Raw genomic sequence first — 21,025 nt, 5'->3', positions numbered from 1 at the left:
AGGTGCAGATTGCTAGAGCCATTGTAGAGATTCGATTTAATTCGAGATTACGAAATGAATTTATGATTTTGAGACGTATCAGACGAGCAAAGAAGCACCGGAAGGCGTGTTGGTGTATATTATGTGCAGGGTTTACCGGTGGTGACACGAGAGCCATTAGGGTTATATACCAGCGAAATGTCTACCACTTCTCCAAGCACCGGTACACCCAGGGCGTCTTACTATTAGGGTTGGACAGGATGCACTCGGCTATGATCATTCAGTACCGAAGGTCATAATTTCTCGATGATTCGAGTCTCACATTCTTTGAGATTGGGTGAAGTGCCCAACCTCTCACGAAAGTGACTGCTTTACCGGGCTCCAGCGCAAGGTCTTTGCCCTAGCCAACAAGTATTCATCTTTATGTACGTCCACCACCACCCCCAAAATCCACAGCCATGCATTACCAACCCAAGGCCAGATTACTCAACGAGGACCCAGTTACTTCCGACAAACCACCTCCGCACTAGGAATGGCAATCCACGCATCCCGATCCTCACCCCACTCCCTCCACACCCCGGAAATCTCCGTCAGCTCCTCCGGCGACACCAACCCATTCTCCAGCGCCCCCTTCGCAAACGCCGACTTCACCGCCCGTTCCTGCCACGTGCCACTCCACCAGCTGACCTCCTCGGGCGTCGCAAAGCACCACGCACTGACCTTACACTCCACACCCAAGAAGCCCGCCCGCTTGGCCCAAACATGCAAAAACCGCCCCGCATTCGGCTCGCCCCCATTCTTTCTCGCAACTTGATCATACAAGCTCTGCCACCGCCGCAGCCCCGGCAGCTCAGGGTACCACATAAACGCCGAGTAATCGGCCTCGCGGGCGGCGACGATGCCTCCCGGTTTGCACACGCGGCGCATCTCGGCCAGCACGGCGACCGGGTCGGCGACGTGCTGCAGGACCTGGTGGCAGAAGACGACGTCGAAGGTGTTGTCGTCGTAGGTGAGGGCGTTGGCGTCCCCCGTCACGAAGTCGATGTTGGGGAGGTTGCGGGATGCGGCCAGCGCGCGGGCGTCCGGGAGGATGGTGTCGACCATGTCGAGGCCCGTCACGTGGCCCTCGGGGACGTGCGTGGCCAGGTCGACGGTGATGGTGCCGGGTCCGCAGCCGATGTCCAGGATCTTGTGGTGCGGCTGCAGGTGGGGGAGCAGGAACTGCGCGGAGTTCTGGGCGGTGCGTTGGCCGTGGCTGCGCAGGACGCTGGCGTGGTGGCCGTGCGTGTAGGTTGCTTTTTCGGTCATGTTTGTTGGGGGGGAGTTGCTTTGTGTGGTTGATGTGGAAATGAGTATTGGTATGACTGAGTGGGTTGTGAGAGAAAAGAAATCGTCGTGGTTGTGGTTGTGGGTGTGGTTGTGGGTGTGATGGGCGTATGGAGGGTGGGTTTATATAGTGCTTCTGTTGCTGTTCTTGGAGGGCCGATATCGGCGGCGTTGCATGCGCTACATGGTTGATGTATGGGGTGGTGGATAAGGTGATGCGGCGGTTGTGCATGCTGACTCAGATATCCTCTCTGTGCTGTGCTCAAGCACAATTCGGTCAATGCTCATTGGGTGGTTTGGTTGAGGACTTAGTTCTGCCTGAGGAAGGAGCAACTAGCTGCTTTTAGTAATGCCTCAGGCAGCCAACCCATATACAACATTTGGGGACAAGATATATGGCCTGACTGGTAGACTTGACAATAATTTCTAATGACACCACATGTAACACTATCATATCAAGCACTCTGGTCTGTGCATGTGGATACTCAACTGACACCGCCATCTTCCACACGAATCATTCACTAAACGGCAGATCAAAACACGGCCCAGGCTTCTGTCTCCGCGTCGCCGACCTCTCCACCTGCGACAGCTCCCGCGCGAGCTGATCCATCCGCTCCTCCTCTTGTTTCATTCCTTCTTCCCCCAGCCCTGCCATCGCAGCAGCAGCATCCCCAGTCTGCCCCTGCCCCGTCCCCGCCGAACTCCCCTCTTCCTCCCCGTTCCCCTCCCCCTCACTCCTCTCGCCCACCTCCCCCTTCTCCTTATCGATCGCCAACCTCCCCGCCACAGCAGCCGCCACCTTCTCCTGCCACTCCCTCTCTCCCTTCTCCTTGGCCAACACAGCATAATGCGCCCTCCGATACACCCCGACCGTACTCCCGAGCAACCCCAATACCTCAAAAGCAAACAGCACGGGCAACGCATACCCAAGCTGGGGATTACAGCCGCGGGACCACACATCGACGAGCACCTGGAACACCGCATGCGCCGGCAAGGCATACCCCCACCGATAGAACGCGGGCGCCAGCTCAAACGGCAGCAGGATGGAGGTGACGTTGGCCACGATCCACGAGATGAACGCCATCGGCACGAAGGGCGGGGGGATCCAGATGGTGAAGAGGTCCAAGACCAAAAAGTTCAAGTGCGCGAACAGCCACAGCGCGAGCCAGGTGAGCACGAATTGTCCCCCGGAGACGTGCCACCCGAACCGGAAGGCCCACACGGCGCCGGTGGTGGACAGCGAGCCGAGCAGTGTGTAGGTTCCCGCGAGCAGTTGCCGGATGATGGCGATGCGGTGCGGGGAGACGGTTGTGTACAGGTGGAATTGTTGGTAGACGCTGTTGATGTAGCCTAGGTAGAAGAATTCTTGGATCATGATGAGGATGATCACCAGGGTGTTGTAGATGAGGCGCGAGCCTTGGGTGGTGGGTTGGAGGTTTGTGGAGGTCAAGGTCCAGGGTTGGGAGAGGGTGGTGAGGGTGGTGTTGCTGACGGTGTTGGTGGGCGTGTTGGTGAGAGTGTTTGGGGCAAGGGCAGTGGTGTAAGCGATGCGGGCGGCGTTGGAGAGGGTCTGCATGCTGGTGTAGATGGCCGAGTCGACCACGGTGGAGTAGCGCGCCTCGTTCCACACCAGGGTGAGCACGTCGTCGGGGGAGTGCGGTGCGCCGCTGGCGAGGGCGGCGGCCAGCTCGTTCGATGCGTTCGGGGCGATGTACAGCCCGCCCCAGTAGTCGATGTGGCAGACAGCAGCGGTGATCGCGTCGGACTGGGGATACTGCGCCGTGGCGTGCTCGGTTAGGGTTGGGAAGCCCGGGCCCTGCAGCTGCTCGTACGCGACGCGGACAGCCGCCCCGATCGCCCCGCCGTCGTAGTCCACAAACACCACGTTCAGATTGTGCACATGCGTCGTCTGCTGGAACAGCGAGCCGAACAGGTAGCAGAACAGCCCCAGGAACAGCAGCTGCAGCACCAGCAGGTTGATCCCCGCCGCTTTGAGCACCGCCAAGCGCAGCGACCGCACCGCCGGGTCGTGGATGCTCGCGTGCTTTTGCCTTCGGGCGCGCGCGTAGAAGGTCATCGGGTCGGTCCGATCGCAAGCTGGCCAAGCTGTCGGGCTGTATTTCTGAGCAAGCTGGATTTGCCGTCGAAAAGGTTCCCCCTGGGTGGTTCAGCAGTTCCTAATAACGGACTGCACTGCACTGCACCACGGCAATGGTGGGGCGGAAGTCGGGCTCCTCCTCACTCGGTGCTTATATGAATACGAGCGCGCCACCAACCAGCGTTTCGCTAGGAGAAGCGGTGTTGTAATCCCGGCATCTTTTGTTCCAGTCTACGGGTGAGGTTGCCGTCATATTGGATCTCCCTGCAGCTCGCCCTCAGCTCCAGCTCTCCAAACCAGTTGCCCTTTCGGGTTCGCTGCGAGTCACGTGTGCACCGGTTGATGTATGTTCGGGCTACGCCTAATCGGTCAATGGTCTAAATTGCGTATAGTGGAGTGAACACGAGCTTTTACTAACCACTGCATGAGTAGGTAGTGATACTGAAGCCCCTGAAATCCATAGCAGGCATTCAATTTCGAGAATTGTGTGTACAGCTTCCAGCTGGATGGGAAGGAGTGCGTAATGGGAAGCCTACCGATCACTTTCATCACTTCAAAGATACGCCAAGCTCGACTCCCGCAATGCAGTATGTATGTCGCGCAGTATATTATTTAACGACCTCGCCTCTATCCCAACACAGTGGCACCCAACCGCTCTAGTGCAGTTGATTGAAGCGTACGCTTGCAGCAAAGATATATCAACTCTGACACTTTCAAATACCAAACTCGCCTCCCTGCCATCACCATCCTCACCAACACTCATTACCATTACATCCACTGACTCCAAACAAAACCAACAACCTCAACCCTAACTCACCTCATTCCCAACAACCGCATACCCATCCTTCATCCGCATCCCGCCACCCTCACCCTCACCCTCACCTCCCGCAGCAGCCATCTGCCCCTCCCCCCCCTTTCCCCCCTCCAACCCCACCGAGCTGGGCACCATCCCCTCCGGATCATCCCCCCTCCACACCCCCCACCCCACATACGCCGCGCGATGCAGACTCAACGTCTCCTCCACCGCCCACTGCTCCCGCATATACCGCCGCCGCCCGTGGCCCTTCCCCCGCAGCCAGCCCACCACCGAATCCACGCTCAGCCCCACCACGATGATCAGCCCGCACACGCCGACTGTCAGCGCCAGCCCCAGCACCGAGAAGTTGGCGTACCCGGCGGCATTGTGCACGAGCTGGTTGGTGCACTGCACGCGCGCGTAGCGACTCAGCGGCGCCGTCACGTTCCACCCGACCGACGACTGGTCGAGCAGCGAGGTCGCGGGGAAGTTCTTGGGCGCGGTCGCCCACTCCACCGCCCAGGCTTGTTCTTTGGCCAGCGAGGTCGCGAACCAGGTGGTTACTTCCGTTTGCCATTGCGTGGGCGGGATGTAGAATTGGATGTTGCTGTAGGCGATTGACGAGGCTGTGTTTCTTTTGGGTTAGTGGGGGAGGAAGGAAGAGTGAAGTGGGAAAGAGGGAGGGGGTGGGGTGGGGTGGAGGTGCACAGGCTACTCACCGTTCAACGCTGCGCCGCCGCGGCCGTTGACGTTGGAGTACATGCTCCGATCGTTGTTCCCGGACAGGAACCGGCCGATCGTCGCGATTTGGTACACGTTGAACCCGAGGAACTTGGTCGGGTCGACGGTGAAGGTGGACAGCGAGGTGCTCAAGATCCCGCCGAGTTTGGTGCACCCGTCCGGCCCGGGCCGGTTGGGGTTGCAGATCTGGTACTGGTCGGTGCATACCATCAGATTCACCTCGTAGCTCTTGGTCCACATCGATGAGGTGACGTTCGTTCCCTCGATGCTGTAGTTCTGCTGTTCGAGCGCCGTCATCCACGGGTCGTAGCTGGGTTGCAGGTAGTTGATGTTGTTCTGGTTGAGCATCATCATCGTGATGTCCGCGTCGGTTTGGTTGATCGCGTCGGTCGGCTTCCATGACTCGAGGCCGTTCAGGAGTCCGCTGGGGTCGGATTTGGCGAAGACGGCGCTATGGTCGATCAGAGGGGGTTCTTTGGGGTGGGTGAGGCACTCACCTTAGTGTGTAGCCCACTCCATCGACGCTGGGGATCGGAGTGTACGAGAATGTGTAGTTCAGGTACGGCTCACCCATGTAATACTGATATCCGGCATGGATGTAGACGATCTGGCCCCATATTGAGTCGTTCTGGACGCTCCCTAGCCCGGACCCGTGCTTGACTGGGGCACAGGTGGTGACTCGCCGGTATTTTATGCGGTTACGCGGGGGTGCGTTGATGCCAAAGTCCTCGTGCGAATCCAGCAGGCCCGTGTCCATTTGCAGGGCCGATTTGCCGTTGTACGCGCACAGATCGGGGGAATATGGGCAGGATGCATTTGGGTTTGTGGTAAACGGCAGGCTGGGCCGGACGTAGGTGCTGCAGTCGAGTTCACTCGCGTTCTCCAGGTAGCACCGGCGGACGTACGTGGCAGCGTCGTAGGTATCCTGCAGACTCTTGGTGTTACTGACGGTCACATCTGTGGCGTTGAACGAGTAGCCTCCACAGCCTGGGCCGATGATGAGCGTCGAATGGCCGGCCGCCTTGGTGATGTAACTTGTGAACAGACCAGATACTCCGAACAGGATGAGAACGAGGATTGGTAGCAGGGCCAGTGGTAGCGATCGCCCCACAGCCCTGAGCTTTGACGCTGTTCGCCCGCTCTCAAATGGTAACTTGATCAAAGCCCAGGCCGCGGCGGCTGCACCTTTGTTGCGCAGGATGACCTGTCGCTGGTAGTGAAGAGCATCCCGCCGCCGATCGGGAGCTGTGGTCCCCGTCTGATGAAGTGCAAAGCTCAGAATGCTCCAGAACAGGCTGCCTGCCAGGGAGACAAGTATAGCTAAAAAGGCGCTCAGAATGCCGGAGCCGGTCTGCGACAAAGTCAAGGTGGCTCCCCGGATCGCTCCCTCGGACCAGTTGATCCAGACTCCCGTGTAGGTGTAGAGCGCGGCAGACATGGCTCTTACGAGGACTTGAAAACCAAAGGGGGACAAATTTCCCAGCAATGATGCAAGCTGGGGTCAAGATACAGGCTGTGAGTTATAAATGCCCAGCTGCTGGGATTTGGACTTTCCTAAAGAGCCTCCTCTCCTCTGCGTCCCGACGCCATTAGGCAAAGGGGGTAAGACTTTCGGCATTTTGGGTGGCTTCTCAGGCTATGGCAGCGAAGGCTTGAGAGCTTGGAAGACACCTACTGTGACCAGGGTGTTGGTCTTCAAGTCCAATCGCTTGCAGATGCATCTCTCGCTAGAATGATATAATTACATCATAGCGCGTGCAGGTGGCTGATGCCACTAAATGAAAAATGCCGATCGATGCGGTTGGGAATCGGAAACAATTGGCCACTTGACGAGGCTGCAGGGTCTCTGCTCGTGTTCGTGCATGATACGAGGCTGACGCTTTCAACAATGATTCGCTGGGCGCCCGGGTTCTCTCATGCGATACCCCGGACCCAACCAGGGGTAAAGCGCTCTGTCACTACACCACAGTGAAGTCAAAGCGTGGGTGTCGTGTGTTGTCGCTGCCATTACCCGAAAGTGAGGAGCATCGGTAGTGCAATCCCAAGCGCGCTATTCAGTGCGAGGCATCTACAAGACCAGATTTGTACCATGGTGTTGCATCGAGGCCGACATGCCTCATGTTTCCCCGTTCCACTGTGTCTAGTACCTGTTCCAGTCCGCGGCTGTGGCTGAGCTCCTGGGTCGCACTGCGGCCCAGAAACAGCAATGATGTGTTTCATGCGAAAGGACGATGTTTCTCCGTGCCTAAAAACAGGCTCCCACGAACTCAAGATCTGGAGTCAGAGCCTTATCGTGGATCCGACTCCGATGCCCCACTCCCCGTATCGAGTCTAGACGATGGAAAGCTGCCATGCTTTCATCCTTCCATGCTTTAGGGATGCATTACGAGCCGCTCGAGGATTCTAGGGCAATCAGCTTAAAGCATGTACCGACAGGTAAATCCATGATGCAGATTTGATATTTTATGCGACAACTACTGAGAAAGCCTTTTCAGTACTCCCAGAAGTGAGTCTGACCCATCAGTTGACCTTGAAGGGTTGCTGATCCTTCTTGAGGTACTGTTATACGAGATGTGGCGTTGATGGCAAACGAAACCAGGAATGCTGCCCCTGGCTTTGTGACGATGGGGCATCTCACCGGTCTACTGGGCCATGACATACGGTGAGTTGTAGCAGAGTAAGCTCAGGCTCCGACCGTACAGAAAAGATGAAGCATTTTGCTCACTTTCTGCATGCCAGTCGTCGAGGTTGTATTCCGCGCACAGCAACTGGTGAGGTTGAGAGAAATGTTTGCATGCATCAACGGTGATGTATGGGCGACGTGGGTGTTGTATATCTCATGGCCTTTTCTATCACTTGGGTATTAGGTAGCCTTGCGAGAGGCACGCTTGTGGGCAGCTGAATGCGACCGTTCCCGATTCGCACGTAGGGTGCACAGACCAGTTTGTGTGCCTTGTGACTCGCATGGTGTGGCTTAAGTACTTTACCAGACCGAAACGGAGAGCGCCCTCTTTGCGATGAGTGGATGATGGCTTGTGATTGGGGTTGTGGTTGTGGAAGCAGACTGCAGTGTCCTCCAAAGAACTTGGCAGACCTTGGTGCCTTTATGCCTTAGTGCCTGAGAAATCAGAGCTCCGAGGCGGTCAAGTTACTGCCGCATCCGCCATGGTTTTGGTCCCCACAGGAAGGGGGAACTTTACCAACTTTCCACCACTGTCAACATCTGCGCTCCCTTGAGAAGTTCATGGATCTAATGTGCTGTCCATCCGTCAGCTCCTAGATCCCGGACAGGCTAAACTGACTTGCACATCGAGTCATCTTTGCATGCTGTATCTCCGATTCTCCGATGCTCAACATAGTGTTCCCTTAGACCCGACTAGTGACGTGATGCCACCAGTCGAACAGGAATAAAATATGTCAGCACCATGCTTGGGCTCGATCATGAGCGGCAACAAGGGCCATTGCAGCATGGTGCTCGCCAAGCACTAGCTAGCTCTGTCAGCTTAGTCAATTTGCTTACGACGATGTGTTTTTCCGGCGGGGAGCCTAGGATGCCTGCCCAAGTCACGCCGAGCTCCACAGCACGGGGACATCATTTTGCAAAAACAAATGGCTCCGCGGGATATGTTTGATGGGGGGGTCTCACATATTCATGATCAACAGGATCTGTGACCATGGAACCAAATTCGCAGTGTCCGGCAGCACACCACCAACTTCAACGTCCAGGGCGGTGTTGGATCATTCAGGCACCAACTAAGCCGTTAGCTTCACACTAATGCTTGTCGCCTCAGTCGAACTCCTGACTAGTGCCTCATCCATGTCGACTTCTTACCCCTCGCAGAGCTCGCTGTGGTCGCGTCTCCTTCACATCAACGCGTTCCTGCCACATAATCACTCCAAAGGCAACGAGCATGCTCTCACATGCTCCCCACAACATGTCCTCACAGCCTGCAAAGAAGCGCCGCTTCGGTGGCAAGCGATCGAAGACGGGCTGCCGCACATGCAGAATTCGACGAATCAAATGTGATGAGACACCCGAAAAGTGCCGGAACTGTACGTCCACCGGACGCCTCTGTGACGGGTACGAAGCCTATCGCCTACCCGTGCCAGCCAAGCGCGGGAAGAACCTTTCCTTCTCGCTTTCTACCCCGGTAAACACCCAGATACGCTGGGTTGTAACATCCGATCAACGTCGCTGCTTTTCATTCTTTTGCGACCGCACCATCGCCGATGCTCTGGGGTATTATGATTCCCAGCTATGGGAGCAGTTTGTCTTCCAGATGGCGAATATCGAGCCTGCAGTGTGCCACGCCGCCGTCGCCCTGGGGGCCGCTCACCAAGAAGTGGTCTTTCAGGGCATCAATTTCCCCGGCAATGGTAAAACGGGACGAGGCGTTTGGTATTTCTACGCGCTGGAGGAGTCCGCTCGCGCTTTTGAGCTCCTCCGTCGGCGCAATCCCCAGGACCCGCAGATGCGGCAAGTCACGCTTCTCTGCTGTCTACTCTTCGTGTATTTGAGCCTCTTGCAACGAGACTATGACACTGCGTTCCGACATTTGCAAGCTGGCTTGCGGGTTTCCCAAGAGCTAAGATTAGGCCGCTGCAATCCCCTCATTGGATCTTCACTCGTTGGCGGCGGAATGAACCCGCATCTCCTCGCGGCCTTCGCCCAGCTCGAAACCCAGTCGACGCATTTCAACCCTCGTGGGTGCTCCCAACTCTGGGCCAACCAGCCGCCACGGACGCATATCCGCCTCAGCAACAACAGCGACCGCGACCGCGACCTACTCGGGCAAAGCGTCGACGACCTACGCCTGGCCATGCAGCCCCTCGATAGTGCCATCAACCAATTCTTCCAGCGGTTAGGCACCGCGTCCGCAGAGGAAATCGTGGCCCACTACTCAAATTTCAAGGCGGCCCAATCCCACCTGCTTGCAGACCTTGAGCACACCACACACTCCCTCGACAACTTTTGTGCCCTCAAATATGCCAGCCTCTCTCCGAAACACAAGCGCGGCGCCGACCTGCTGCGACTGCATCTGATGACTTACTCCGTGGGTCTCCGGATGTCCCTGATAGCGCAGCTCCCGCCCGCCCAGGCTCAGGCATTCTCAGCCGACCACGCGGCCATCCTCTCGTTGGCCCGCACGATCGTCGCCCAGTTCCCCGACCGGCCCACGGTCATGGTGGACTCGGGCGTGATCCTGCCGCTGCAATTGGTCGCCGACTCCTGTCCGGACCTGCACGTGCGCTGGCAGGCCATCCGGGAGCTCCGGGCCTGGCCGCACTACGAGGGCCCGTACGATTCCGTCCTCGCGAGCATTATCTCCGGCGCCCGCTGCCGGCTCGAACTCCGGGCGCGCATCCGCGCGGAACTGCGCGGTTTATTTGATATCGATGGCACGGTGGTGGGGAAGGAGCTCTTCGACAGGATGGTGGACGAAGAGCTGCGGGAGCGGTTGAAAATACTTGCTGTTCCGGGGGGCGATGATGAAGGCTTCCCCCAGGCAAGCGATCAAGCGGATGCGGAGCTCGCGCAGATCATGGCGTCGGCGTCCCTCGATAACTGGACGTGTATTCTTCACTTGAGGCGACTCATGAAATGAGATATTGTTAGCACCTTTGTATGGGGGCACGATCATAGCGGGTTCTCTTGAGGTCGACAAGACTGTTCATCGACCAGGGGGAGGCAGTCCCGTCATGTGACTTGTCCACGCCCTGACGCCTGCCAGACTCATACGCAGACAGCAGCAAACTTTCAGACATACATTCCACATAACCAAGCCTCGGTGCTCATCATCAATGTAATCATTGTCGGGTCCGTGTCGATCTCCCAGTAATTATGAATAGTCTCCAAGGCACGCTGCGCGGATGCACACCCACTCGTCGCAATTGGAGGCAGCTGCCCTCAAGAAGTAGGTCAAGAGAAGCTCCGATTGATAACTGAATGGAATAAATGTGGCCTGGAACCGTCCGACCCCTGAAAAGACCACTTCCCGTCTCACCACGTGCATGGCGTGCTTTAAAGACGACTAAACGGCCGTGCTTTGATGTACCCGAGCGGAACTATTCCTCGGCAGTAGAAGCACAATGTCGACAGAAATCATAAAAAGAGATCTCTAGAATAACTTTCGGTAGTGTACACGAGCAGAAATCAATCAAACCGTATGTTGACCAAGACAATCCAGCGAGAGACTTGTCGAGACCATCTGCGGTGGCCATGTCCACCGCATCGGACCCTCATTCTTGGCGCTCGGCACTTTTGCACCCCATTCAAATGGGAGGGGGGCAAATGTCTCTGGCCATGACTAGCAGGCCGTCGTTAGCTTAGGGGAACGGATTCAACAGTCAACGGATCCATCACCATGGTGAAACACAAACACCAGGAGTGAATACGAGCCGGTCGGACATGGTCCGAACGGACAAACCCGGTGTCAACACCGGCTAGCCCTACTTCAGACGGGAGGCTGTTGCCAGGATCTCCTATGCTCAACGCAGGAATGCCCTGGCAGCGTCGGAGATTACCACGCGTATTGAGCTCTGAGGGGCTCGAGCTGGACGTGTAAATTTGCACAAATCATGTTCGCAATACCACAGCCTGATAAGCACTTTAAGGGTCTTGGCATGCAACTTGGCCGCCATTACTAAGCACAGTCACGCTTCATCGCTGGTCTTTCTGCTGAAGCTTATATTTAGAATTCTCGATCTTCACGACAAGCTTTGGCAATCTATCGCAGAACGAGCTCGAGGAACTAGATCACACTATCTCAATGGGACAGGTACGTAAGGCGTTTGTGAATGATTGCTCGGCCGACGGGCCTGCAAAATCCAATTGTTGTGTGAAACGCAGTGGAGCAGGCAGTGGGGAGGGTGCGTGGGTACTGGTGGGTACACCCAAAACGTTCAGCGGAATCACGATTGGGATCGTGTCCCACTTCACAAAGCATGATTCATGACATGTAGTCTAAGTAAAATTAAGTGTTCAACTCTAGCTCGGTCTGAGTCTAAGCTAAAGGAGAGGGGGGGGGGGGGAGGCAAAGCCTGCAGGAGTGACACCAGGGATGAGAAATTCCACGTGTCGACGACTGCCAATCTCCACCCCTGGCAAACTGAAACGATGCTCAGGCCTTGCACTCCTGCAACCGTTGTACACTACAAGGAGCAAAATCCAGACTCATATAGACGGATTCGCCGTCTCATGATTGCCCTCCCCGTCTCCGGTCCTCCCTCCGGTTTTCCCTCCGGTTCTGTCCCTCTCGCTTTCTTCCCCCCCCCCCTCCGCCTGCAGGTTCGCCCTCGAAATTCTTTCTCCTTCGCCAATGTAATCCGTCTTCTCCAATTCCTTCTTGGAACCTTCCCTCGCCTTTCTCTTCTCCGTCCGGTCTCTCCTTTTGCATCTTTTCCCGACGGTTAGCTGGTCTTCCCGCCCTCCATGGAAGAGATCTGGGAGAGAGATCTCTCGCCGGAGCGGATCGCCTACCTGGCGCAGTCCCGGATCCCCGGCATCATCGCCTGCAACACGATTCTCCTCGTGTTCGCGACGGGAGGGCTGCTGGTGCGGCTGTTTGTGCGCGTCCGATATCTGACGGGGATCAATCTGGATGATGTGCTGTGTATAACCAGCTGGGTGGGTAGCCTGTCTGTCTTCTGGGCATCGCGATCCCCTACCGTCGATCACTAACGTCACTCTACTCGAATCGTCTAGATCTTCACGTTCGCCCTATGCTTTACCACGATGTGGAGTAAGTACACATGTACCTCCCCGAGCAAGAAAGACAGTACGATCGCATGCTAACCGCGCCGGCCCTCCCGCAGTGACCAGATACGGCTTCGGCAAGCACATCGGCACGGTGACGAGCTTCAGCGCTCGATCCATGTTCCTCAAGGTAGGATTCCTGCCTTCTAATCTCGCTCGGAATTGCGACCAACCATACCTAACAACCACTATTTCTATTCCACCAGCTCGACTTCGTCACGATGCTCACCTACGTCCTCGCCCTGGGCGCCATCAAGATCTCCTTCTGCGTGCTGTACCTGCAGATCTTCCCCGGCCGGAAATTCCGGATCGCGTGCTGGTGCCTGCTGGCGATCCTGATCGGCGAGACGGTCGCCGAGACGTTCGTGGTGATCTTCCAGTGCATCCCCGTGCACAAGGCGTGGGACGCGACGGGGCTGGTGGAGGGCTACTGCGTGAACATGACGGCGCTGTACTACTCGAACTTCGCGATCAAGCTGGCGACGGACCTGGCGATCTTCATCATGCCGATCCCGAAGCTGTGGCAGCTGAAGATGACGCGCGGGAAGCGCATGGGGCTGGTGGTGATGTTTAGTTTGGGGCTGTTGTATGTCCACGGTCACTTCCTTTCCCTCCTGCCCGTTTTTGCTCTGCTCCGCGATATCCATGCAAGCAACTGACCAATGTTGATGGGTACGGTAGGGTCTGCGTCACAAGCATCATCCGCGTCTCGTACATGAACTCCTTCGCCGTCGACCACACCTGTACGTGACCCCCCCCTCCCCCCCCAAGAACTCTCATCCATATTGCAACAGCTAACAAACAAAGGGTCAATGGTCAACACCGAACTCTGGTCCTGCGTGGAAGTCGCCGTCGCCCTCTTCATCGCCTGCATCCCCAGCTTCAAGACCATCATCACCCACCGCTTCCCTGTGCTGCAGCGCCTGCTCGGCCTCTCCAGCGAGGGCGACTCCGCCGGCCCGTCCAAGATGTACGGCACCGCCTCGCGCCGCACCTTCCCGGGCCACGGGCCCTCGATGAGCATCAAACTCCACAACGTGACGGGGCCGGGCCACAGCAGCACCAGCAGCAGTCGCGCCGAGGCGGACACGGGCAACGAGTCGCAGGAGCGCTTCATGTTCCCCGAGGGGATCCACGTGGTGACGAAAGTTAGTGTTAATGAGACGGTCTGATTGCTTTTCCATTTTCGGAGGTCATTGTCGTAGACACGGCTGGTGGGGCGTTTGGGTGGGTGATAATAGATTACTGTACGATTTGGCGCTTGCTGTGTACTGGTGCGTAGTAGGTCTAGCCAGTTGGCTGTGTGAGTGCTCGTTCCGTTCCCGTGTCGAGGCCTGTCCGAAGTAGTCCACGGAGCACGGAGGTACAGCGGTAGATAGATAGGGCTTTCGTCCTTCGGGCCAGTCGTGGTCGGTGTTCGGTGGATGCTGCGGAGTGGGTCCTCTGCCAAGAAACAATTTAAAATTGATTTTCACTCGTAGAATCCTAGACTACCCCTTGGCTAGCGGCCATGAATTTGATGGGATTTTTCCACGACCCGCGGATCCTTGGGGCCCGCGGAGGGCCCGGACAATATACTCTAATCAGGTTAACATCCGCGCTAGTGGCCTTGCGGACCTTGTCGCGATGGGCTGATGGGCTGATGGGCTCGAGGACTTTGGGATCCCGCTCTCTGCTATGGGAACCGTTAGTCCATGAAATGGCGCTTGTTTCCCTTGCATTGGGCAAGCTGGGTTTGTCTTGACGGGTGGATGCTCCAGTGTTTAGGATGGTATTGTTTGTTCACGCTAACCAGGTATCAATAGGTTTTTGGGGCCGAAAGAATGCAGGGCCTTGACTTGTCGTTCTGGACTGTTGATTACCACTAATGCACGTCTTGCAAGCCCTGTGCAACTGACTGAGTGGCAAGCATTGCAAGACAACTCTAGACTGTAAAGATGGAGTTAATCTACATCAAGCACGCTAGTGCCGCACCAGGCGAAAGTCTAATTGGGGCGTGTGACCCGTCTTGGCAGGGATCGGCCGTCGGTGCAAGGCTGGCTGGCTTCAGTGCCTTGGTGCCTACCTGGTACTCACATAAAAACCTTGCTGCAAGATAAATCCAATGTGTGGGCTGGAGCTAGTTGGCCTTATATCGAGAAGTCAGTCTACTGCGCTGGCTTAGGGAGAACTGTACTCCGCAGTTTATCCCGCAGTTGCCGCTCATTCTTCACTTGTGGGAGAGGTCGTGTGCGCGAACCCTGTCATTGGGAACCCCTAAAGCATCGGTTGTCCTAGCAAGCTGTGTTTAGTACAATGCATACCGCACAGGCATTGCGCGGCGGGGGAACTCCCAGTTCTCAGTCCTCCCTCTGCACAGTCTGGTCCAGCGAGATCAGGCTTCCCTGCATACGTCATAGCACCAGGGACAGAGAGACGATGGGGTGTTCCTTAATGGCAGGCTAGTGCTACAGGTCAATTATATCAACAGTCACGTCTTTTTTGTAGCATCGGAGACCCCACTACCTTTAGAATAATTGACAAGGGTTACCCCCAATGAGACAATTCGATGATCAGCAATCTCTCCATTGCGTCAGCCTCGCGCAATTGCCCACCCCGGCGCAAACAGCTATAATGCACCTCATGATATAGTCGTGCCTCGAGAACCGATGAATCCTGCCCAAGGGACAATGGTTAGTGCTCTTATACCCTCCGTAGTGGAGGCGTTGCGCTTGGCCTGACTTTCTGCGGGGGGCGCGCGTCGGTCACCGAGGCTACAGGGAATCTGAGTCAAGGCAAGGAAGGCACGGAGCAGATCGTGGTCCCGACCTAATGGGCCTACGAACCATACCCATCGGGATTTCTTTCTCTTTGATCTCAACGACTCTATTCTGCTGTGTTGGGGTGACTATAGTGCGAGTCCCGAACGGAGCGCACATCCCATGTATTGCGCAACTCAGAGGCTCATAGATCGGACGTCAGTGTGCTACAGCACCAGCTTGATGAAGGTAATTTAATTCAGTCAAGGGCAATAGGGGTCGATGACCCTTTAGCACGAGTGGACGCCTCTACTGAGAGATACTTTGGGTAGATGCTGACCATGTCCGTGTAACCCGCCTCTATCGTCAGCGCTGCTCGCGATTCTTCTCGTTCCCGCTGTGGAACAACGTCCGTGTCTATCGGCAAAGGGAGACAAAGTCTAAGGACATGAGCGACGTCTAGCCATTCTTGGGAAAGATTGGTGCAAGGTGTTCGTTGGTCTGCTGTTGCTGCTGCTGCTGCTGCTACCAGGCTAGAGGCATTTTGTGGCCACAAACAGCGAATGAACCCGGTAATGTATAGTTGCATGTGTGACGCGGGAGGCTGCGCCCAGTAGGAGCATAATTAGGTGTCACTGGCATGAACCACCTCTCCATTTACAGGTGATGACCCACGGTACACAACCATCAAGCCTTCTGCTGCAAGGCCGGAACTACCCTCGGGTAAGAAGCACATCGAGTAACGTCCACAAATCCATACTGTGTATCACCCCAAGTCTAACAGCTCACCAAAGTGAGAACATTCCACATTCCACGCTCGCTCAAAAACCCTGTACGGTGCACCCGAGAATCTACAATATCCACAAATAACAAAGCCAAAAGTCACAATCCCAATGCGCAGTGTCTCATATCGAATTCAAGAACTGCGCCACCAGTTCGTACGCCTCCTGCTTGGCCGCCGCCCCCGTCGTGCCCTCCTTGGCCCGCTTGTCCCACCCATGCGGACAGTGCTCCATGCGCTTGAGCACGACATTCCGGCCGGGCAGCGCCTCGACCGCCGCGGCGATGCGCTCCATCTCCGGCGCGTAGGGATCCTGCGCGGCGGTGATGGCGGCCAGGTTGCGGGGGAAGCGCTCGGGGGCCGCGAAGGCGGGCGAGATGCGGGGGTCGTCGGCGTCGCCGTCGCCGTCCGGGAAGTAGCAGCGATGGAAGAACCGCGACAGGCCGGCGGGCATCTTGAGGCGGGTGCCGTCGTCCGGGGCGGCCTTGTCGGCGAAGTCCTCGGCCAGGTCGCACGAGGGGTAGAAGGCGATCGTGGCGTGGATGGCGGCCTCCGGCGGGAAGTCGCGCACCGCCGACACGGCCAGCGCCAGGTTGGCCCCCGCGCTGAAGCCGGAGAGCGCCACGCGGCCCACGTCGAAGGTCGCCGGCTCCTGCTGGACGTGCTGGATCACGTCCTCCACGTCGTGGAACGCCGCCGGGAACGGGTGCTCCGGCGCCAGCCGGTACTGCACGTCCACCACCGTGTACCCCGTGTGCGTGGCGATGAACCGGCAGTACTCGTCGTCCGTGCCGTGGCCGGCCAGGATGAACCCGCTGCCGCACATGTTGATCAGCACGGGGCTGGGGCTGGGGCTGGCTGTCGTGGGCTGGGTGTCCGGGGACGGCCGGTAGATGTGCACCTTGATCGTGCGGCCCGCGTCGCGCGATGGCCATTTCGCCGTTTCGTCTGGGTGCGAGCGCGTGAGGGTGCCCATCGCCGCGCGGCCGACGCCGCGGAGTAGCTTGGCTGCCCAGGTCTGGGAGGTGCCTGTCAGACCCATTTTTTTGGGGGGGGGCAGAGAATGTGTGGACTCTAGGTGGGCTGTCCTGGTGTATGTTTCCCAGAACAAGGAAGATTTCTCCGAGACAGTGGGAGATGCACTGATGCAGGGACGATGACTAATGGGCGTATGTTCAGTTTTACTGAGTGCAGTAACTGAACGGGAAATCCGGATTCCAGCAGGCGGGGTAAACACTCGATGACGTCGCGCGTCCTCCCCGGCTCGGAGATCTCGGCTGTGGAGAGCTTATCTTATCGCCCACCCTATCTTATCCGACACCACGGTACAGCCCAGGAGATGAGATCGTTGATGTCATCCTCCGCCCTCGGCGACTCATTAATTTATCATCAGAGAGCAATTTGATTACTAGATGAAGGGTGTTTGTCGGATTGTTTGGCTGTGATGCTATGCACCTGCGGAGTATACTGTATTCAGGACTTTCTTTACATCCTGTCTTAGGTATCAAGATCTTTATGTATCTTCTCTGAATGTACTCGTCCACTAGCGACTGGGCCTGTGCAGACTGCATTAGTGGAAATGACTACAACAGGTGGCAATCTTGCCCTACTAGCTCGACCTAAACAAACGAAATGTATTGGGATGAGTCATAATACGGATAGACATCTGCAATCTATAATGTCCCAAGCCGAACAGGATTGAACCCGTCAACCAGAGAAACCAAACACGCATCAGACGAAATCAAAGAATGCACTGTACTTAGTACCATGTTCACTCTGGGAACGCATTCACTCAAACCACCAGCCACCAAGTCCGCATCCACCACACAGCCCCTCAAAGCCCCCTCGCACTCAGCGCCGCCTTCATCGTCTTCTGGAACCTAAACACATTCTCCGGCGAGATCATCGTATAATGCGACCCCTGCACCTCATGGAACCGCGGCTCCGACCGCGTAAAGTCCCGCCAGAGACTGATGAACTCGTTGAACCACTGCTCCTTGCCCGACGCCACCTCCTTGATCGGATTACAGTAGAAGACGTCCATGCTCGCCACCGACGGCAAGGGCTCGTAATCCACCGCGAGATGGTGCAGGTTCTGCCCGACCTGGGCCCAGTTCGCCAACGCGGCGGGGGAGAGGGCCAGCTCTGCGAAGCGCTCCTGATCGATCTCTCCCAGCACACGAGCCAGGATCTTGTCCCTGTCCGAGATCTCCTGGCACTCGCTACCCAGATCCACGCGTTGACGCTCCGATAGCAACTCCAGGAAATTGCACAGATCCAGCAGCGCCGTCTTCCAGTCCACCTGGCGCATCCGCTCCTTGATGTGCGGCGGCAGGTTGAACGAGCCCAGGAATCTGACCGTGTCGCCGGTGCGCTCCAGCAGCTTGGCTAGCTCGAATGCCACCATCCCCCCGTAGGAATACCCGGCTAGCGCGTAGGGGCCCTGCGGCTGGTGGCGTTTGATTGCGCCGTGGTATTGCTGGACCATGACGGGCAGGGAGGTTGCCAGGGCTTCGCCGTCGTTGAACCCCGCTGCGCGCAGCGCGTAAATGGGCCGGTCGGTGAAATACTTGGCTAGGTTCATGAAGGCCATCACCTCGCCGATGCCGGGATGGGCGAGCCAGATGGGGGTTTTGGATCCGCGGCGTTGCAGGGGGACGACGGGGTCGTATGTTGAGTTTGGTGCTGAGGAGGTGGAGGCGGAGGTGGACCCGCGGAGCACGCTGGCCAGATCCCGGACGGTGGTGTTGCGCATCAGCGTGCTCAGTGGGATGCTGCCCGGCTGGATGCAGGTGAGGTCCCTCTCCACGTGGCGCTTCAGCTTGATCAGCTCGATCGAGGTGATCCCCAGATCGAGGATGGAGGTCTGCACCCCGAACTCGTCTTCCGTGGCGTGGTCGACCGAGTGGATGAAGATGGCGAGCAGTTGGCCTTCCAACTCGTCCCGGGGTTCTTGATCCGTGGTCTTGCGGAACAGGGCGAATCGCTCCGCGCTTTCCTCGGCTGCGCTCCGGTACTCGCCCCGCTCATATGCCGCCTTGATCTGTGCGCGTGGCAGCTTGCCCAGCGAGGACTTCGCGACGCTGGTGCGACTCAGCGGCAGGACTTGGGGCCGAGAACCGGTCATCTCGAGGCATGCTTGTCGAATGGGGAGGACCGTCCGCACATGGGCCTCGAGATCCTCGCGCTCGTACGAGGGGAGGTAGACGATGACAATCTCCTCCGTGTGTCCGTCCGGTGGAAGGGAGGAGAAGCAGCACGCCGAGCCGTAGGTCAGCTGCGGGACCGCCTCATACAGCCCGGCCTCGATATCGGTCGGGTTATATTTGACGGCATTGATGTTGAGGACATCTTTCACCCGGCCTTTGAGGAGCAGATGACCATCCTCGGTCTCGTCGCTCATCGCCAGATCCCCCGTGACGAACCACCCGTCACTCGTAAAGGATGATCGTGTAGCCTCTTCGTTGCGGAAATAGCTCCGGAACACCACCGGACCGCTCACTTCCAGATGGCCCAGTGCCCCCGCTGGAACGGGGATGTTGGTCCCGGTGCCATCGGTGACTCGAACCTGAATGCCAGCCATGCACCGCCCCAGTGACGCGATCGCGTAGCCATGACGCTTGTCGTGCTCGGGGAATTGGGTATTGAAAATTGCACCAGCGCAGGTCTCCGTCATTCCGAAGCCGGGGACAATCACATTGCGTGGTGCCCCGTAGCGAGAAAGCAGGGTGGCGACTTCTTCGCACATCTGGGTGGTGTTGGCCTCCCCGCCGGAGGTGAGGTATTGCAGAGAGCTCAGGTTCCAGCCACCACTTGCGTGGCCTTTCCCCTCCGGCGTCTGCTGCTGCAGCGTCGCATGCATTCGCGCGAGGAAGAAGTTCGGAGCGAATGTCCAGGCCACGCGATGTCGCTCGACAAGGCTGAGCAAGTGTCCAGGGCTCATCAGGACGTCTGGTGCCTCGACGAGGACTTGACTGTGTCCTGTGAAAATGGCTTGGAGGTGGATCTCGACCAGCCCGGCCACGTGGTCCAGTCCGACCCAGCTCAGAAACGTCGTGGACGGAGCGATGGGCATGATACCATGTTTGCCAGCGACGGCCGCAGTGATCTGCTCGTGGGTGAGGGCAACCGCTTTGCAGCTCCCTGAACTTCCGGACGTGAGCATCAGCACGGCAGTCGCATCCGGATGAGGGCTTTTGGCAGTAGCCCTAACTGCATCATCCGAGATGTGTATATTGCTGTCTTCAACGTGCAGCCTGTCAACACAGGTCGGCACAATCGACTCTTGACCCTCAAATGCAGGCAGCATTCTGGTCGAGGTCAAGCATGCTGGCGAGCTAAGGAGCTCAGACAGATGTTCCAAGTGGGCCAGCCGTCGGTTGGTGTTGTCGGGGAAGGGCGTCGACATCACGGGAATATACCCGGCCAACAGTGACGCCCAGAGCCATAGTACCCGGTCCCAGTGGTTATCGAAATGCAGCAGGACGATGGAACGCGGTTGGAATTGGAGAGCAGAACCGGCCTGCCGTGCTAGATGTAGCAGCCGGGTATAGGATATCTCCACCGGCTCGTCTGGGTTCCCAAGCGGGTAGATGAACAGTGCCCCGCCATCCGGGCTGGCGGCCGCGGTCTGCAAAGCTTCTTGAAGTGTCTGTATCATGATCGCTGAGGAATAATACTAAATCATTAGCTAGACTGCATGATGAGGTTAAACCTAGGATAGGTGCTTACTTAAGCGCTTCAATTGGTTGATTTGTTAGATTGTGAATAGTCCTTGGATTGGAGACGGGCTAAAAAGAAACTCTGCTAG

The 21,025-nt window shown here is 57.2% G+C and overlaps 8 protein-coding genes across 8 annotated transcripts; 2 read left to right on the top strand and 6 right to left on the bottom strand.

The window, feature by feature from the left end:
- Positions 1–197: 197 nt before the first annotated feature.
- BO66DRAFT_396364 (class I SAM-dependent methyltransferase) lies at positions 198–1,390 on the bottom strand. Its single transcript, XM_025648451.1, has one exon. The coding sequence runs from the start codon at positions 1,285–1,287 to the stop codon at positions 481–483; it is 807 nt and encodes a 268-aa protein (XP_025498053.1). The 5' UTR covers positions 1,288–1,390; the 3' UTR covers positions 198–480.
- A 429-nt stretch (positions 1,391–1,819) lies between these two features.
- BO66DRAFT_385968 (SNG1 family protein) lies at positions 1,820–3,382 on the bottom strand (the record flags this gene model as incomplete). Its single annotated transcript, XM_025646163.1, has 2 exons — positions 1,820–2,029; positions 2,093–3,382. The coding sequence occupies 2 exons, from the start codon at positions 3,380–3,382 to the stop codon at positions 1,820–1,822; spliced, it is 1,500 nt and encodes a 499-aa protein (XP_025498052.1).
- A 1,528-nt stretch (positions 3,383–4,910) lies between these two features.
- Positions 4,911–6,378, bottom strand: BO66DRAFT_336824 (uncharacterized protein; the record flags this gene model as incomplete). The annotated part of the gene is made up of 2 exons (XM_025644299.1): positions 4,911–5,391; positions 5,438–6,378. 2 exons carry the CDS (start codon positions 6,376–6,378, stop codon positions 4,911–4,913), a joined length of 1,422 nt encoding a protein of 473 aa, XP_025498051.1.
- A 991-nt stretch (positions 6,379–7,369) lies between these two features.
- On the bottom strand, positions 7,370–7,904 carry BO66DRAFT_396363 (uncharacterized protein). The gene has a single exon (XM_025648450.1). The coding sequence runs from the start codon at positions 7,597–7,599 to the stop codon at positions 7,432–7,434; it is 168 nt and encodes a 55-aa protein (XP_025498050.1). The 5' UTR covers positions 7,600–7,904; the 3' UTR covers positions 7,370–7,431.
- A 971-nt stretch (positions 7,905–8,875) lies between these two features.
- On the top strand, positions 8,876–10,907 carry BO66DRAFT_424330 (Zn(II)2Cys6 transcription factor domain-containing protein; the record flags this gene model as incomplete). Its single annotated transcript, XM_025650162.1, has 2 exons — positions 8,876–10,322; positions 10,624–10,907. The coding sequence occupies 2 exons, from the start codon at positions 8,876–8,878 to the stop codon at positions 10,644–10,646; spliced, it is 1,470 nt and encodes a 489-aa protein (XP_025498049.1). The 3' UTR covers positions 10,647–10,907.
- A 1,465-nt stretch (positions 10,908–12,372) lies between these two features.
- Positions 12,373–13,868, top strand: BO66DRAFT_336857 (uncharacterized protein; the record flags this gene model as incomplete). Its single annotated transcript, XM_025644303.1, has 6 exons — positions 12,373–12,567; positions 12,646–12,682; positions 12,756–12,826; positions 12,903–13,282; positions 13,378–13,439; positions 13,504–13,868. The coding sequence occupies 6 exons, from the start codon at positions 12,373–12,375 to the stop codon at positions 13,866–13,868; spliced, it is 1,110 nt and encodes a 369-aa protein (XP_025498048.1).
- A 2,099-nt stretch (positions 13,869–15,967) lies between these two features.
- On the bottom strand, positions 15,968–17,385 carry BO66DRAFT_396360 (alpha/beta hydrolase). Its single transcript, XM_025648449.1, has one exon. It carries the CDS (start codon positions 17,255–17,257, stop codon positions 16,340–16,342), a length of 918 nt encoding a protein of 305 aa, XP_025498047.1. The 5' UTR covers positions 17,258–17,385; the 3' UTR covers positions 15,968–16,339.
- A 664-nt stretch (positions 17,386–18,049) lies between these two features.
- Positions 18,050–20,875, bottom strand: BO66DRAFT_444237 (acetyl-CoA synthetase-like protein; the record flags this gene model as incomplete). The annotated part of the gene is made up of 1 exon (XM_025651579.1): positions 18,050–20,875. The coding sequence occupies one exon, from the start codon at positions 20,873–20,875 to the stop codon at positions 18,050–18,052; it is 2,826 nt and encodes a 941-aa protein (XP_025498046.1).
- Between the last annotated feature and the right edge of the window lie 150 nt (positions 20,876–21,025).

The sequence above is a fragment of the Aspergillus aculeatinus genome (genome assembly GCF_003184765.1).
Source record: "Aspergillus aculeatinus CBS 121060 unplaced genomic scaffold BO66scaffold_86, whole genome shotgun sequence".
Classification (NCBI taxonomy): domain Eukaryota; kingdom Fungi; phylum Ascomycota; class Eurotiomycetes; order Eurotiales; family Aspergillaceae; genus Aspergillus; species Aspergillus aculeatinus.
The sequence above is the reverse complement of the archived record's forward strand: the minus strand, read 5'-3'. Positions and strand labels throughout refer to the sequence as shown.

Coding starts and splice junctions, on each gene's coding strand:
- BO66DRAFT_396364 (XM_025648451.1), bottom strand. CDS start 1,287: ATGACCGAAAAAGCAACCTACACGCACGGCCACCACGCCAGCGTCCTG.
- BO66DRAFT_396360 (XM_025648449.1), bottom strand. CDS start 17,257: ATGGGTCTGACAGGCACCTCCCAGACCTGGGCAGCCAAGCTACTCCGC.
- BO66DRAFT_396363 (XM_025648450.1), bottom strand. CDS start 7,599: ATGTCATGGCCCAGTAGACCGGTGAGATGCCCCATCGTCACAAAGCCA.